Consider the following 17,494-nt stretch of genomic DNA (forward strand, 5'->3'; position numbering starts at 1 on the left):
GTAAAAAATACGGTAGCAATGTTTTAGGTTTTACGGTTTTAACTTAAATTTACAGTTAAATACCGTAATTTCATTAACTGATATAATGTTAATATACCAACCTTATTGACGTACTGAAATCTGTTTTGTACCTTTGTAATACACTAACCACCAAATGCATGTGGTGATGAGAAAGTCACATGATGAGCCAAAGCCCATCACAAGCAGCTTTTAGATAATAACATATATAGAAGGTGCACAGTGTCATTCACACAAACGCTAAACACTGAAATAATGCAATAAACATTCATTTAACAACATTAGGTGTAACACACAACCCTAATATACAAAAACCATATATAAAAACTAAGAAGAAACATAGTTATTTCAACAAAAAAACATCAAATTTGAAATGTAACGCAGGGAATTCTGGGAATGTCAATTTACGGTTATTCACTGTAAATTATACAGTCTTTTTCACTTCCAAAAACGGTATACTACCGTAAAATTAATGTCCAATACATGTAATGTCCAATACAGTTTTTCACCGTATATAGTAGGGGAATTTACCGTTAACCATTTAACAGGTTTTTACTGTAGCATTTTTACAGCCTTTTACCGTTAAATTCACGGTCATTTTTTACAGTGACCTGGTATACACATCAACAGTCTGGCCATTTAATCAGCTGTCCTGAAACTCTTTAAGACAACTTCCCCTTGCACATATGTCTGTCCCAATCCAATGGTGTGACAGTAACATTGAACAGGAGAACCGAGACAGGGAAAAACCGGACTGAAGACAAGCGTGCAGACATGATGGAAGCAGTGGGGAAGGACGACATCTCCGTGGTCATGCATACTGATGGACACACACACACATAATGATATCTCACAGCTCTGATGCAATCACACCCAAGGAGAATCCCTGATCAACATCTTACGCCGTAAGTACCCACTTGAAGCACTTCTCAGAGTTTTGACATTCATAGGGTGAGTGTCTCTGTATTAGAATGCACTGTTTTTCTCCAAGAGCAAAAGATGTGCAATTAATCACGGATTTCAGTGCTTCTTTCAAGACTGAATGGTTTATCTAATGGTTTCAGGATGATATAATGGTTTGTCCTCAAATGAATAGTTACCTATAAATGAAAATTATGTCATCATTTATTCACCGTCATGTCATTCCAAATCTGCATGACCTACACTACTGATCAAAAGTTATTTAATACATTTATTTAAAGAAAAATGGAGTATAAACAGTAATTCTGTGAAATATAATTAAAAATAGTTTTCTACTGTAATATATTTTAAAATCTAATTTATTCCTTTGATGCAAAGCTGAATTTTCAGCATCATTACGCCAGTCTTCAGTGTCACATGACATGAAAGTTTTTGCTGCTTAATATGTTTGTGGAAACTGTGATTTTTAGGATTCTTTGATGAATAGAAAGTTCAAAAAGCATTTAATTAAATATTTTTTGTAATAACAAAAATGTCTTTACTGTCACTTTTGAGCAATTGAATGCATCCTTGCTGAATAAAAGTATTAATTTCTAATTAAGTATTAATCTCCAAGTATTAATTTTATAATCTTTCTTACCCCAAACTTTGTTTCCACAAACATTTTAAGCAGATTTTCATTTTTATCATTTTACAATCATTTTTAGAATGATTTCTGAAGGACCATGTGACACTGAAGACTGGAGTAAAAAGGTTTTAAAAAGCCTCAGTGTTTATTTGTCCATACATTGAAAGTCAATGGGGTTCAATGATTGTAAAGACAAAAACTGTTCATCTTTTGTGTATAAAGAAAGTCATACAGGTTTGGAGCGAGTAAATATGTCTGAATTACGACTGCCACTGTATATCACGTAACATAACCAATCACAGCCTCTTGTACTCCTTTCGTTCCAGGAAATAAGTTTGGCATGCTGAGGTCAGGAATCCATGTGTCATAAAAAAGCAAGCACGCATCTAATATCTGATTGTGATTCCAATAGCTATGTATTCTGATCCGTTCACACGATCACGGCCTGTTGTCCGTCAGCATGTCTGAGGCCTGCAAGGTGACCCGGCCTCAAGCTGAGCACAATCAGCACTACTCCAGATCCGGACTGAGTTTCATCTGACCTTCAAAATCACAAGCCAAAAATACCACCTCAAAATGCATTAATTTGCATTTTTAATCTTGCAATTAAACGTGATGTAATTAGGGCTGGGTGATATCGTACAAATACAGTACAATGAAAAATCTAGTTAAAACAGGAAGCAACATCACAATCCAGTACAGTCACTAGTAAAATACTGTGCACTGCACACAACGAGATGGATTTCAATACAACAGACTGGATGGCTTAAGTACTGGACACGCAAGGGTCAGAGATCAAGTTGAGTTGGTCTTGAGTAGGTGGCGTGTACATGGAGAGTGGGTGGGATTGGATTTTGCATGTGAACTCTACAGGGTTTCAGGGTTAAATAATTCATTTGGCACTGGTCAGCTGTGGAAGAGACAGGTGTGTGTGCATGTGTGTGTGTATATGTGTGTTTAAGCTCCATGCTCTACCTGCACTGTTGAAACCACATCCAAGGAAAAAGCCTCTCACTTCGGGTGCTTCACCCATCAGGGGCTTGTGATCTGCAGTGAAGGATTCTGGAGGGAAACAAAAAAAAAGGATAAAAAACACTTCAATTTCCATTCACTGTAGGTCTAACCTTTTGGTCTAATCTTTTGAACTAAAAGAGATCAGTGTAGTATGTTGGCATATTTTACCCTTCTCAAACCTCTCCAGCCTCCCAGACCATTAATGGAAACTAAGCTTCAGTGAGATGGGTTTAATTCCCAGGGAATGTGTGAACTGATAAAATGCAATGAGGGTCGCTTTGGGATAAAAACATCTGCCAAATGTTTACAGATAGACAGACATCTGGACAGAAAATGCAGACGGAGCCCCTTTTATTCAGCAAGGACACATTAAATTGATCAAAAGTCACCAAAAGTGATTCATAATGTTATTTAAGATTTCTATTTCAAATAAATGCTGTTATTTTGAACTTTCTATTCATCAAAGAATCACATTTACCATTAAAATATTAAGCAGCACAACTGTTTTCAACATTGATATTAATCAGAAATGTTTCTTGAGCAGCAAATCAACATATTATACTGATTTCTGAAGGATCATGTGACTCTGAAGACTGGAGTAATGCTGCTGAAAATTCAGCTTTGCATCACAGGAATAAATTACATTTTAAAATATATACAAATAGAAAACAACTGTTTTAAATGGTAATAATATTTCAGAATATTACTGTTTTTACTGTATCTTTGATCAAATAAATGCAGCCTTGCTGAGCAGAAGAGACTTCTTTCAGAAACATTTAACAAACCAAAAAGCCTTACAGACCCCAAACTTTTGACTGGTAGTGTACAGTGTTTTTTGTGTTACTGTGGCGAAACTCAAGAAGGTTGCATAATTACCTTTAAATATCTGTGCCATAAAATGTCATGTTTTATTGTATGTACCCTTTCTTTTTCATGTTTCTCCTTCATGTGTTATTCTATCATAAAATACATAATTTACATAAAATCTTAAGAGATACAACAGCAAGTGTTTATTTTTTGCTTTTATCATGGTTTTTGTCTTTTACTAAAAAAAAAAAATTCAATATTTCTTCTTGTTATAATCAATTCAATTCAGTACATTTTTCCTGTGACCGTGCATATAATTTGTCAACAAAAATATTTCAGCATCAAAAATAAAAATACGTGCCAAACTTTAAAACATATCAAGATTGTTCAACCCAAAATTTAACATGATATATCATGATCAAATTTAACATGATTAAACAGTCCTTTTGAAAACCTGACTTGTTGAAATAGTTACGGTTTTGTGAATCCTTAAATGTTGTTCGATTTGACATTTAGCCTCCGTAGGATATTACATTAAGCAACAAACATTGTTAAAGCAACAACGTATTTACATGTACAGTACAATGTCAGTTAGATGTATTCTGGACTAGCATATATAGTGAAATTACGACTGTTTATGGTGCAAGAAAACTTGACACTATAAGAGCACTTCAGCAAAAAATAATTGCTATGAGAGTTTATGATAAGGCTTTTTTAAAGCACAGAAAGTAAGAAAATAAGGGTGAGAGGTGGGAAAATGAGGCACATGGTGCTGCCAGTGGGTCAGATCAGATCTTTCTGAAAGGCTCTTTCTGCTGAGCGCTCACGTAATGGTCTATAACAGTCAAAGCTTTCAGTAGTAAGATGTGGGATGACCCTCAAAAGCATCAAAGACAGAGAGAAATGCAAAGGCGAACGAGTGCGAGGAGAAACAAAGGCCACGAGTGCAAGAGAGATTGAGAGGTGAGACAGAAAAAGAGAGATGAAGAGCTGAGACACGCCTTTTCCATTACTCCACATGAGAAAGTGTTTTTTCCGCAACATCATCTGCTCTTTGAGAGCACAAAGGATAGGGTGAGGCTGCAGCTATATTTTATTTATCCATCTTCCTCTCCTCCATCGCTCTTATTCATACGTCACCACACACACACACACACACACACACACAGCTATCGCCAGAAATGACCGAAGTGCTCTGACTGCCGTCCTCAGAGGTCACCTTATAGTGTCAAACACGGCAAACCGAAGAAGTTAGAGCACGAGAAATTGACTAAACATGATTCAATTGAGAATGTGTGGTGCGATCAAACCCTCCAAACTCAAATTACAACACATTTGAATTGATTCAAATGAATATTGGAAGTCCAAAAGTGAGATCGCTAGTGAAAATGCTGCTAATTTGACATTTTTTAAAATGTATTACAAATTGCTTAATTGCAAATGATATTATTATGTTATTATACTGAACATGATTTGAGAATGATAAAAAGAGAAACTTGTGCTTCAATGAATGAAAGATCTGTCAAAATTATTATTATTTTGCAATAATAGTGTAAAATCTGGTTTCTTACTTAAAAAAAAAAAAGGTTCCAATAAATTTTTTCTTCATTACAAATTACATTATTAGCATGAGTAAAAATTTGTTTCCTAAAAATGTATCACGGTTTTCATGAAAACATTAAGCAGCAAAAACTGCTTTCAATATCGATAATAATCAGAAATGTTTATTAAGCAGCAAATCAGCATATTAGAATGATTTCTGAAGGATCATGTGACACTGAAGACTGGAGTAATGATGCTGAAAATTCAGCTTTGATCACAGGAATAAATTACATTTTACAATATATTTAAATATAACATTAAATTGAAATTGTAATAATATTTCACAATATTACTGTTTTTACTGTATTTTTAATTAAAATTAAATAAAAATAAATGTGTGTGTGTGTGTATATAATATGACATTTTTTAAATTACATATTTAAATAATTTAAAGACAACAGAAATAAAGAGCACTTGCATATTTCATGATACAGTAACTTTTTAACACTTACAATGAGAATTCACAATAAACAAAATAAATAATAACCAGACAGGATCTCAAAGGATATCAGTAATCATATTATACTGCAATTTTGTTGATAATATTTAATGTGAAACCACATAATGGTTTAATTAATTGCATCATCAGTGTTTAGTGGATCAAGACCTCTGGCCAGTGTTCACGATACACCGACTCACGACACAGTAGTGAGAGACAGCGTGAGTGTGAGCAGCAAACACACTTCTACATTTATTCTGAAATCTTGTGAAACACCACTGCACACAGGTGGTCTTCAATCAAGTAATGGGGATTTTCAAGTGTAGTTCTTGACTAAAGTGGACGCAGTTAATGGCCAGTGGGACACCGCGGTCACACCAAAAGGAATAATTATCAAGTGTTAATTGGGATTCACAAGCTTTTGCTTACTTCTAATGTACATCTATGGAGGATCTGTGTCTTTGACAAAACACAAAACAAGATGGCGCCAGTGTGTGTGGCCGGCCGTCTGTTGCTCCCGGTTGTATGGATGTTTGTCTTGTTTTAATCGACTGTTTTAAATACTGCAGACTCTCTACTGGTGTATGATCGCCAAACACTTCTTGGCATTTGATCAGCTATGGAAAATACGGCGATCTATAATGTTAATTGGGGTGGAAAAAACAATTCGCCCCCTCCTCCGCTCCTGTGTGGATTACCTGCCTATCTCTGCCGGACCCTATGCTCTCTCGGGAAGAAGAAGCGATCCAGACGTTGTGGTAAACGAAGTGGTCTGTTGGTGAAAGTGAAAACTTTAATGGCTTTGTTCCCAACTGCCGATCCTCGCTGGATTTTAGCAGGTCTTGACGTGGATTGTCGCCGGTACGTGCTTCGACGATTCTAGGATCCCGCGAATAAGTGGCTGGTACCTGTAATCGGCGTGGATAAGGAGCCTCCGGTCCACATTCATGGTGAGGTGGTGTGGATGCTTCTCTCCTTCGACCTTTTGACCGCGAATCTTCGTCGTTCAAAGACTCATCTCCAGTGAGGATAGCCTTGGTGAATGCTAGATCACTAGCTAACAAGTCCTATATTTTAAATGACTTTTTTACCTCCAAGGATCTGGGCATGTTGTGTGTGACAGACCTGGATCGGTGTTGGTGAGTCGAGTGCTTTTTCAGAAGTTTTACCACTGAACTGTACCTATTTTAACTCTCCACGTCTTACGGGACGAGGAGGCGGAGTAGCAACTATTTTTAAAGAACATTTAAACTGTCGGCGTCTGCCATCTTACTCCTATTCCAGCTTTGAACTCAATATTTTTGAACTAAGTCTGGGTTATCCGGTGCTGTGAGCCGTTGTTTATCGCCCACCCAAATACAACAAGGACTTTATCGATGATTTTTCTGATTTTTTGGCTGGAATCATGCCAAAATATGATCCTTAATTGCTGGGGATTTTAATATCCATGTGTGCTGTCCCACCAAGCCTTTGGCTAAAGCTTTTTTAAATCTTGTGGAGTCTTTTAACTTAACTCAGTTTGTGGCTAGTCCCACACATAAATGTGGACACATACTAGATTTGGTTTTATCATACGGCGGCTTGCCTATTGGTAATATTGAAGTCTGTGATGCCATTTTCTCTGATCATCTGCCCGTTTTATTTGAGATATGTACTTCTTGTGATTCTAAAGTGACTGATCCAACCCGTCACTGTCGGACGATTAATCCTTCAACTGCTCAATTGTTTTCTGAGGCTTTTAATGGCATTGATGATGATTATTCAATGTCCTCATATGGCCTTAACACTGATGACTTAACCTCATTGTTTTTTTCAACCTGTCAAAGTATTTTGGATACAGTGGCCCCTTTTAGGACGGTTCGAGAAAAACCTAGAGTTCAACCGTGGCTGAATGCTACTACTCGAGCTGTAAGGTTTGAGTGTAGAAGGGCGGAACGCCGCTGGAAGAAGGATAAATTGCAGATTTCTTTCGATATTTTAAAGGAGAACTTGTCTAAATATCAAAAAACTGTTAGATCTGAGAAATCAAAGTATCTCTCAAATGTTATCTGTAATAACTCTCATAATACAAGGACTTTATCGATGATTTTTCTGATTTTTTGGCTGGAATCATGCCAAAATATGATCGGGTCTTAATTGCTGGGGATTTTAATATTTATGTGTGCTGTCCCACCAAGCCTTTGGCTAAAGCTTTTTTAAATCTTGTGGAGTCTTTTAACTTAACTCAGTTTGTGGCTAGTCCCACACATAAATGTGGACACATACTAGATTTGGTTTTATCATACGGCGGCTTGCCTATTGGTAATATTGAAGTCTGTGATGCCATTTTCTCTGATCATCTGCCTGTTTTATTTGAGATATGTTCTCCTTGTGACTCTAAAGTGACTGCTCCAACCCGTCGCTGTCGTACGATTAATCCTTCAACTGCTCAATTGTTTTCTGAGGCTTTTAATGGCATTGATGATGATTATTCAATGTCCTCATATGGCCTTAACACTGATGACTTAACCTCATTGTTTTTTTCAACCTGTCAAAGTATTTTGGATACAGTGGCCCCTTTTAGGACGGTTCAAGAAAAACCTAGAGTTCAACTGTGGCTGAATGCTAATACTCGAGCTGTAAGGCTTGAGTGTAGAAGGGCGGAACGCCGCTGGAAGAAGGATAAATTGCAGATTTCTTTCGATATTTTAAAGGAGAACTTGTCTAAATATCAAAAAACTGTTAGATCTAAGAAATCAAAGTATCTCTCTAATGTTATCTGTAATAACGCTCATAAGCCAGCTGTGCTGTTCAGTACTATTAACGCTGTTTTGAACACTCCCCAAGCTACTTGTTTAGAGTCTTCTGCTGAAATGTGTGAGAAATTTTTACACTTTTTTTTGGATAAGATTGAGGCTGTTAGAGCTAACATTTCTCTCCCATCTACTTTTTTATCCATTTCCACTGAGTGCTCTGCTGTTTTTAATCAGTTTGAGCCGGTGTCTCTGGCCTCATTGAGAGAGATCATTGTTAAAATGAAATCATCCTCATGCGGCATGGATATTGTTCCTCCTTGTCTTCTAAAAGATTCATTTGAAACTATTGGTCCTACAATTCTTGCAATTATTAATAGTAGCCTGGCCTCGGGAGTTGTACCTAAGTCTTTTAAACATGCAACAGTGGAACCAGTAATCAAGAAATCTAATTTGGATTCATCAGTTTTTGGTCATTTTAGACCCATCTCAAAATTTCAGTTTCTTTCCAAACTACTGGAGAAGGTTGTATTTGGACAATTGAATTCATTTCTAGATCTACATGGTATTCACACAGTGTTTTAATCAGGTTTTAAATCTTTACATAGTACAGAAACTGCACTGTTGAAGGTTTTTAATGACTTGTTACTTGCTACTGACTCAGGGGACTGTGCGATTTTAATTCTACTAGACCTTTCGGCTGCATTTGATACTGTAGACGACAACACACAACATTAACACAAAACACAAAATTACTAAAACTAACTAAAATTCAAATAAAACTAAAATAACAGTAATAATAGTATACAATTATACTAAATAATAGTAAAATAGAAAATAATAATAGTACTTAAATGATACTAAAACACTGGTATAGGCTAAAATGCATTTACAACTTAAAGTCTAAACTGAGAAACAACATGAAGAGATTTAAAAGGAGACATTTAATGTAAAACATATATTTTGCCATATTAGAATTAGATATAATACATATTCTAACCTTTACAATCAAAACCCCCTCAGCAGTCCCCTCAGCAGTCCCCCAGATCACTGGCATTAATTAAGACAGAACCACAAGCGCATTAAAGCAGAACTCAATGAAGCGGCTCAAATAATACTGTGGACATACTGGACAGAAACCCCTACACAGGCACATTTACATGAACCACAACAGTTCATTAAGAGGCTTCTGAAAGTGATACTGCAGGTGTCATGCACTGCATTTCCCATGAGCTGACATTTAGAAATAAAAAAATAAAACACACTAAAAATAACTTATAAGGGTAGTCCAAAAGATGGACATAAATTTTATGTTAAATTAAAATGTTTCAGTGTTGTTATTGTTAAATAAAAGTATTAAAAGTATTAAGCTTATATGGTACACGAAAGCGGGAACACATCACCCCCGTTCTTGCCTCTCTTCACTGGTTACCTGTCCATTTTAGGATTCAGTTTAAGATTTTGGTATTTGTTTTTAAATCTCTTAATGGTTTAGCACCTAAATATCTTTCCGACTTGATCAAGCTATATGCTCCGTTAAGAGCACTTAGGTCTGCTGACCATTTGCTTTTAGTTGTCCCACGGGTAAAGTTGAAGAGCAGGGGTGACCGAGCATTTGCAGTGGTGGCCCCAAAGCTCTGTAACAGTTTGCCCCTATACATTAGACAGGCTCAAACACTTGCGGTTTATAAATCTAGCCTAAAAACTTACTTCTATAATCTGGCATTTGATGCTACATGAGAGCTGCTTTCTTTTATTGTCTTTCATAAACCCATAATTCCGGGTTTATATCTTGACCCCTCCCCCCCCATAAATTCTGTCTTTTGTTCCCACTACAGAATAAAAAGCAGACTGAACCTCCTCCCACCATCTGCACAACTCCAACTTCACTTTCTTGGCACAAGTATGCTTCTACCATGAAAACTTCTCAATTTGTAATTTTATTTAAGCAAAGTCCTCTGCTTGTCACTGTCTTCTCTCGCTGCCACAGGGGACTGTCAATGAACTCGAAACCGTGGGATGGAAAGCAGCAGCAAACGGTGGGAGCAATCGGACAGCTGATGAAATGCTGATCGCAAAAATGGAGAGAATATGTGGCTGGTGTGGAGCAGACTGAAGTGTAAAAATAAAACTGTAGAGGCTGCATGTGCTGAAAACCCGGCCAGGCTTCACACCGTCTCATTAAGAGTTTCAGACGGCCGCAGTTTCTACAAACACATTTCTCAAAATGTTCACACTTCCCTAAGATATTGATCCGCTGTTTCATAGCATGACTGTTGCTTTCTCTAGTGAAAGCGTGAGCTGACAGAGGGTGATTTTAATGAGAAAGCTTTGTTACACACAGAATACTGCTGGCTGGAGATCATTACCAAAGGCAATACAGTGTAAATGTGGTCAAATGAGAGGTGAGTGACAGGGTAAAAAAAACTGATCTCCAGACATTATAACACTAGAATATCTGCAGACAGAAGCACTCACAAACACACATGCTGCGTATAGAATATCATACTACTGAACAATAGTAAGTAATACGTTTACTATTTCTGCAGTATTTTGTGCACAGTATGCAACATTTCCTTGACAAATGAATTTGATATTAGTGGTATTAACCCCATATCAGTTAAATTAAATCTCCTTTTTGACTTATATGATTGGACTGAAAAATGTCACAGAATTTTTACACGAAATCGAATTAAAATGTGCAATAACCATTTTTATAAACACATTTGTGTGTGATAAGGTCAAGTGACATACTACTGTTTGAAATTGTTATCTTAGTTTAAGGCATATTAATTCAGATACTTAAAAAAATCTATGCAGTATATACACTAAAAAATAGAATTAAAGTTGTACATGAAAGATTGTTGGAGTATGTTTTACAAGAAAATACTTTTTTAGTCTTTCTACTTCAAAATTTCATGTTTAATTCAATGCGTTTCTTTGCCGTTTCTTTGTAATTATTTATGACATTTATTAGCGATTTCTGAGAAAAACTTGTTTCACCACCAGGTTTTTTTTTTTTTTTTTAAGTGTTGCAGGGTTATTATTGTTAGCTAAAACTAAAACCACTAAAAACCCATATTCATTACTTGAAATAAAATAAACATTAACTGAAATAAAATATATATTTTTTTAATTCTTAAAATAATTTCAGTTAGTTGCCAAGGCAACGTCTCATTTTCATTTAGTTTAAGTTGAAGTACTAAAATAACTAAAACTTAATAAACTAAAGCTTAAAAAAACTATAGACATTAAAAATAAACCAAAAAAATATCAAAATGACAACACACAACATTAACACAAAACACAAAATTACTAAAACTAACTAAAATTCAAATAAAACTAAAATAACAGTAATAATAGTATACAATTATACTAAATAATAGTAAAATAGAAAATAATAATAGTACTTAAATGATACTAAAACACTGGTATAGGCTAAAATGCATTTACAACTTAAAGTCTAAACTGAGAAACAACATGAAGAGATTTAAAAGGAGACATTTAATGTAAAACATATATTTTGCCATATTAGAATTAGATATAATACATATTCTAACCTTTACAATCAAAACCCCCTCAGCAGTCCCCTCAGCAGTCCCCCAGATCACTGGCATTAATTAAGACAGAACCACAAGCGCATTAAAGCAGAACTCAATGAAGCGGCTCAAATAATACTGTGGACATACTGGACAGAAACCCCTACACAGGCACATTTACATGAACCACAACAGTTCATTAAGAGGCTTCTGAAAGTGATACTGCAGGTGTCATGCACTGCATTTCCCATGAGCTGACATTTAGAAATAAAAAAATAAAACACACTAAAAATAACTTATAAGGGTAGTCCAAAAGATGGACATAAATTTTATGTTAAATTAAAATGTTTCAGTGTTGTTATTGTTAAATAAAAGTATTAAAAGTATTAAGCTTATATGCTCAGGACCTCAGACTGGGCCGAAGGTTTACCTTCCAACAAGACAATGACCCTAAGCACACAGCTAAAATAACGAAGGAGTGGCTTCACAACAACTCTGTGACTGTTCTTGAATGGCCCAGCCAGAGCCCTGACTTAAACCCAATTGAGCATCTCTGGAGAGACCTAAATATGGCTGTCCACCAACGTTTACCATCCCACCTGACAGAACTGGAGAGGATCTGCAAGGAGGAATGGCGGAGGATCCCCAAATCCAGGTGTGAATAACTTGTTGCATCTTTCCCAAAAAGACTCATGGGTGTATTAGATCAAAAGGGTGCTTCTACTAAATACTGAGCAAAGGGTCTGAATACTTAGGACCATTTGATATTTCAGTTTTTCTTTTTTAATAAATCTGCAAAAATGTCAACAATTCTGTGTTTTTCTGTCAATATGGGGTGCTGTGTGTACATTAATGAGGAAAAAAAATTAACTTAAATGATTTTAGCAAATGGCTGCAATATAACAAAGAGTGAAAAATTTAAGGGGGTCTGAATACTTTCCGTACCCACTGTATATATATATGTGTGTGTATATATATATATATATATATATATATAAACTTAAATGTTGCCTTGGCAACTTATTGAAAAAGTTTAATATTAAAATATCATAAATTAAAGATAAATATAAATATTTTTAAAAAAAAATGTGAAAAGTACATAAAATGACAAACTAAAATGAAAATAAAAACTGAAAATATAAAAGCTAATTAAATATATTAATAAATGTTACAATAGTGTATAAATAACATATAAATAATATTTAGAAAATGTTTATAAAGATCAACTTTGTTAGATGCAAAAGTTAATCTAAATGTAAAAATAGGCAGAAATTAGCATGCACAATTATCCAATATCAACCAATACTAATTTAAAATCATTAATATCAGCCGATGACCACTAGGGTACATTTTTAATCACTAACTAGAAAGATACTGTAAATACTTTGATGAAACACCAGTTAACGCACACATGAATGCATATCGAATCAGCTGTAAGTGGGAACTTCCCAGGAGCAGTGTGTGATCACACATATGTGAACTGAAATCTGGGTTGTGGAAATCAAATCAAACACAGAAAATATATCACATACAACTACAGCAAAAATATGGAAGGAATAACAACTTTTATGTCTCAGTTAAATTATTTTACTGTCAGATTTGGAAACACAGTTATTGCAACTTACATCCTCCCAGAATATGGGGTTTTGTTCGTAGCCTCCCACAGAAAGAGCGTCACCTTGGAGACGGAGGTAGACTGACGCATCATGGTCCCTGACGTTGGGCATATTCTAGAAAAAAAAGACATTTTAGAATTTAAAAACAAGTTCACATCATAAGTTCAAATATCAACATTTCAAAAGAAAACTAGCTCATTATGTTCATGTATGACAAGGCTTTCGTAGCAGCCATATGGTGCTTTACTAAACAACAACATGACTCCATCTCACCACATGCTGATATGAGCAGACTACCATTCAAACGCTTGGAAGAATTAAGGTTTTTAAATGTTTTTGAAAGAAGACTCTTATTTCCACTAAGGTTGCATTTATTTAATTAAAAATACAGTAAATACAGTAATATTGTGAAATATTATTACAATTTAAATGAACTGTTTTCTATTTGAAACTAATGCAATTTATTTCTGTGATGCAAAGCTGAATCATCTCGCAGTTCAGTTTTTTCCGCCACAGAATAATAAATAAGATAATTGTGACTTTTTTATATCTCATTATTCTGTTTTTTTTTTCTCAGAATTGCGAGAAAAAAACATTTGACAAAACAAGAAAAAACGATTAAAATAATAAGTCAGACTTAAATTATAAGTTACCTATATATTTTTATCCCATGGCAGAAACAAGCTTTTTTTACTGTATTTTTCAAACAAATAAATGTGGCCTTGGTGAGCATAAGAGGCTTCTTAAAAAAATTGTTTTAAAACTTAATTATTTCAAACTTTTGATTATTAGTTTTTGTCCACTGTTTATTTTAATGCTGATTTTAAAAAGGGGGGTTGATATTTATTGCTCAGTTTCACAGACCCTCCAGGAGCAAAAAAGTCCATCAGCTTCACTAGCACATCATGTGAATGACAAACATCTCTTCAGTTTCAGTGATGACTAGCTGGCCTCTCTGTGAGGAGTAACACGGCTATCATCGACTATGCATCAAATTACAAGCTCTCTCTCTCACACACACACACACACACAGTGTTGCATAATCCACAGAGGGGCTGTGAGTTAAGTGCTTATGCCACAGCCGCTGTTGTGTTTTGCCACTGCAGTGTAAAATGAATAGAGCAAGACAACCCCATAGAAAACAGACCAAGAAAACAGCTTAAAAACAGACCAAGAGCAAAAAAAAAAAGTGAAAGAGGGACAGACTCAACACAGCAGGAAGAACCCACTGTGACGAGTGGGGCGGGGCCGAGAGCCGTGGGAACGGAGCGAGGCCGGTGGAGTAATTGATAATGAGCAACACCTGCACCACTCACCGGTCTCGAGTCTCACGGAGGAGCTCCGGAAGGATAAAAGGGAGGAGTGGGGCTGCCGCTTTACTTTCGTTTTGTGTTTGTTTATTTGATTAAAGTTTTGTTTAAGTGTTCGCCGGTTCCCGCCTCCTTCTTCCCGTGACTACGAACGTTGTTACACCCACTAAGAATGAAGTGCATCTACTGATGATGACCAATTCACTAATGGAATTGCAGACATCAAGTAACCACACAAATGCAGTGACAAAATTAGTGCTGAATTAAATTTTGGTCGGTTTGAGTGCTAGGTTGAGGAAAACGGTGCAGACAACTACAGTCTAGCATACTTTACTGGGAGTGTACAGCATCACTGCGATTCAGACACTTGAGATGACCAAATAAAACAGCATTTGAACTTCATTTGATGAATATCAGATGCCATGATGTGTAGAAAATATAGTTTGGTTTTTACTTGCTCTGCCATTTTTTATTGGCCCCACTAAAACAGGATAAATTTTTAGCAACATATTTTAGTTTTAAATATTATTAAATATTATTCTTTTTAACATGCAACAGGATTCTTTGATGAATAAAAAGTTAAAGAGAACAACATTTATTCAAAATAGAAATCTTTTGTAACAATATACACTACCGTTCAAAAGTTTGGGTTCAGAACTTTTTTTCATTGTTTTTTTTGAAAAAAAAATTATACTTTTATTCAGCAAGGACATTAAATTGATTAAAAAAAAAGTGATAGTAGAAACTTTCTATTTTTAATAAATGCTGTTCTTTTTAACTTTTTATTCCAACATGGATAATAAATCAGCATATTAAAATGATTTCTGAAGGATCATGTGACTCTGAGGACTGGAATAATGGCTGATGAAAATTCAGGTTTACATCACAGAAATAAATTATATTTTAAAGTATATTGAAATATGTTATTTTAAACTGCAATAATATTTCACAATATCTTTTTTTTTCAGTATTTTTGATCAAATAAATGCAGCCAGGATGAGCATAAAATACTTTTTTCAAAAATATAAAAAAATGAATGGTAGTGAAAATGTGAAAGTGCTGTGACTGTAAAAAGGCAGTTTATGATTAGTTGTCTTTTGCTAAATAACTTGCTTTAATTGTCGAGTACCTCATTGTTTCACCCTGTTAAGCTTAGGAACCCAGGTGGTAAGGTGGTACTTACCCTGCGCTAACCCTGGTCTTTATCCGAATGTTGGGTTAAATGTAGTGTGAAAAATGTTTGCGTGTACAGATTGGGTTAAGCAGTCAGAAGAAGAGTGATGACTGTATTTTGCAGTAGTGTGTATGTATGCCCAGTATGCAGCCTCTGTTTTAGTCACTATTAAAGATAAGGTGGTTTGTATGGCATGACATAATACAAGACAAGTTGCCAGTCAGTAACCATCATCATGCATATGAAGTATAAGCGTTCACTGGCTGGGATTGTACAAGATGTTGTTTTCTTTGTACTGGAAGTACCAAAATATCTGTGGTCTGGTGAACCCCAGTGAGTGACTTTGTAACAATATACACTACTGTTCAAAAGTTTGGGTTCAGAACTTTTTTTCATTGTTTTTTTTGAAAAAAAATAATACTTTTATTCAGCAAGGACATTAAATTGATAAAAAAAAAAGTGATAGTAGAAACTTTCTATTTTTAATAAATGCTGTTCTTTTTAACTTTTTATTCCAACATGGATAATAAATCAGCACATTAAAATGATTTCTGAAGGATCATGTGACTCTGAGGACTGGAATAATGGCTGATGAAAATTCAGGTTTACATCACAGAAATAAATTATATTTTAAAGTATATTGAAATATGTTATTTTAAACTGCAATAATATTTCACAATATCTTTTTTTTTTCAGTATTTTTGATCAAATAAATGCAGCCAGGATGACCGTAAGAATATTCTTTTAAAAACATTAAAACTCTAAATGATCCTAAACGTTTGAACAGCAGTAAAATTCCTTTATATTAAATAATGATATATTAATATTGCCTGTAAATACATATAAATGTAACTCCATGGCAGCTACAAACTGCTGGGAAACAGCAATCTAGTGTGAAACATCTATTTATAATTTTTACACAATTCGAACTGATGCTTGTGGTAACACATTTAATTTAGTACAATTCCTTGGTTTCTGTCACGCAACGTGTAGAGGAAGGGCACACGAAGACGAAGGTCATCTACACAAGAGTTTAATAGAATCCAAGAAGATGATAATCCATGAAGGCAAAGGGAACACGCAACAAAATAACATCAATACTGGACAAACTAAAGGAGAAACAGAGGAACTTAAATACACAGACCAAATGAGGATAATTAACTAACACAGGTGAACTAAATGAACTAATCAAAGGACGACAGAAACTATGTCAGTGAACTCTAATGAAAACAAACTAACAGTCCATTATTGTGGCAGTACTCCCACCCTCCCGGAAGACACAACCTTGTGCTGTAGAAGGAGGGAGGGAAGAAGGGAGGGGGTTTGGGAGGAGGACGAGGCGGTGGCAAAGGGCAGGGAGGAATGCAGGCAGATGACCAGGGTGGTGTTGACGGAGGGAGGAGCCAGGGAGAAGACAGGAGGGAGCAGGAGGAGCCAGGGCGGATCAGACCGAGGGAGGAGCCAGGGAGAAGACAGGAGGGAGCAGGAGGAGCCAGGGCGGATCAGACCGAGGGAGGAGCCAGGGAGAAGACAGGAGGGAGCAGGAGGAGCCAGGGCGGATCAGACGGAGGGAGGAGCCAGGGAGAAGACAGGAGGGAGCAGGAGGAGCCAGGGCGGATCAGACAGAGGGATGAGCCAGGGAGAAGACAGGGGGGAGCAGGAGGAGCCAGGGCGGATCAGACGGAGGGAGGAGC

At 35.8% G+C, this 17,494-nt stretch overlaps 1 protein-coding gene across 1 annotated transcript in view; it reads right to left on the reverse strand.

The window, feature by feature from the left end:
* sardh (sarcosine dehydrogenase) overlaps positions 1 to 17,494 on the reverse strand; it is a 71,706-nt gene that overhangs the window by 46,576 nt on the left and 7,636 nt on the right. The window contains exons 7-8 of the mRNA XM_016518725.1: positions 13,292 to 13,430; positions 2,543 to 2,629 (exon numbers count right to left, since the gene is read on the reverse strand). Coding sequence (XP_016374211.1) covers positions 2,543 to 2,629; positions 13,292 to 13,430 — 226 coding nt within the window. The remainder of the gene's footprint in view (positions 1 to 2,542; positions 2,630 to 13,291; positions 13,431 to 17,494) is intronic.

Source organism: Sinocyclocheilus rhinocerous, unplaced genomic scaffold, assembly GCF_001515625.1.
Source record: "Sinocyclocheilus rhinocerous isolate Xijiao unplaced genomic scaffold, SAMN03320098_v1.1 scaffold688, whole genome shotgun sequence".
In the NCBI taxonomy this organism is placed as follows: Eukaryota; Metazoa; Chordata; class Actinopteri; order Cypriniformes; family Cyprinidae; genus Sinocyclocheilus; species Sinocyclocheilus rhinocerous.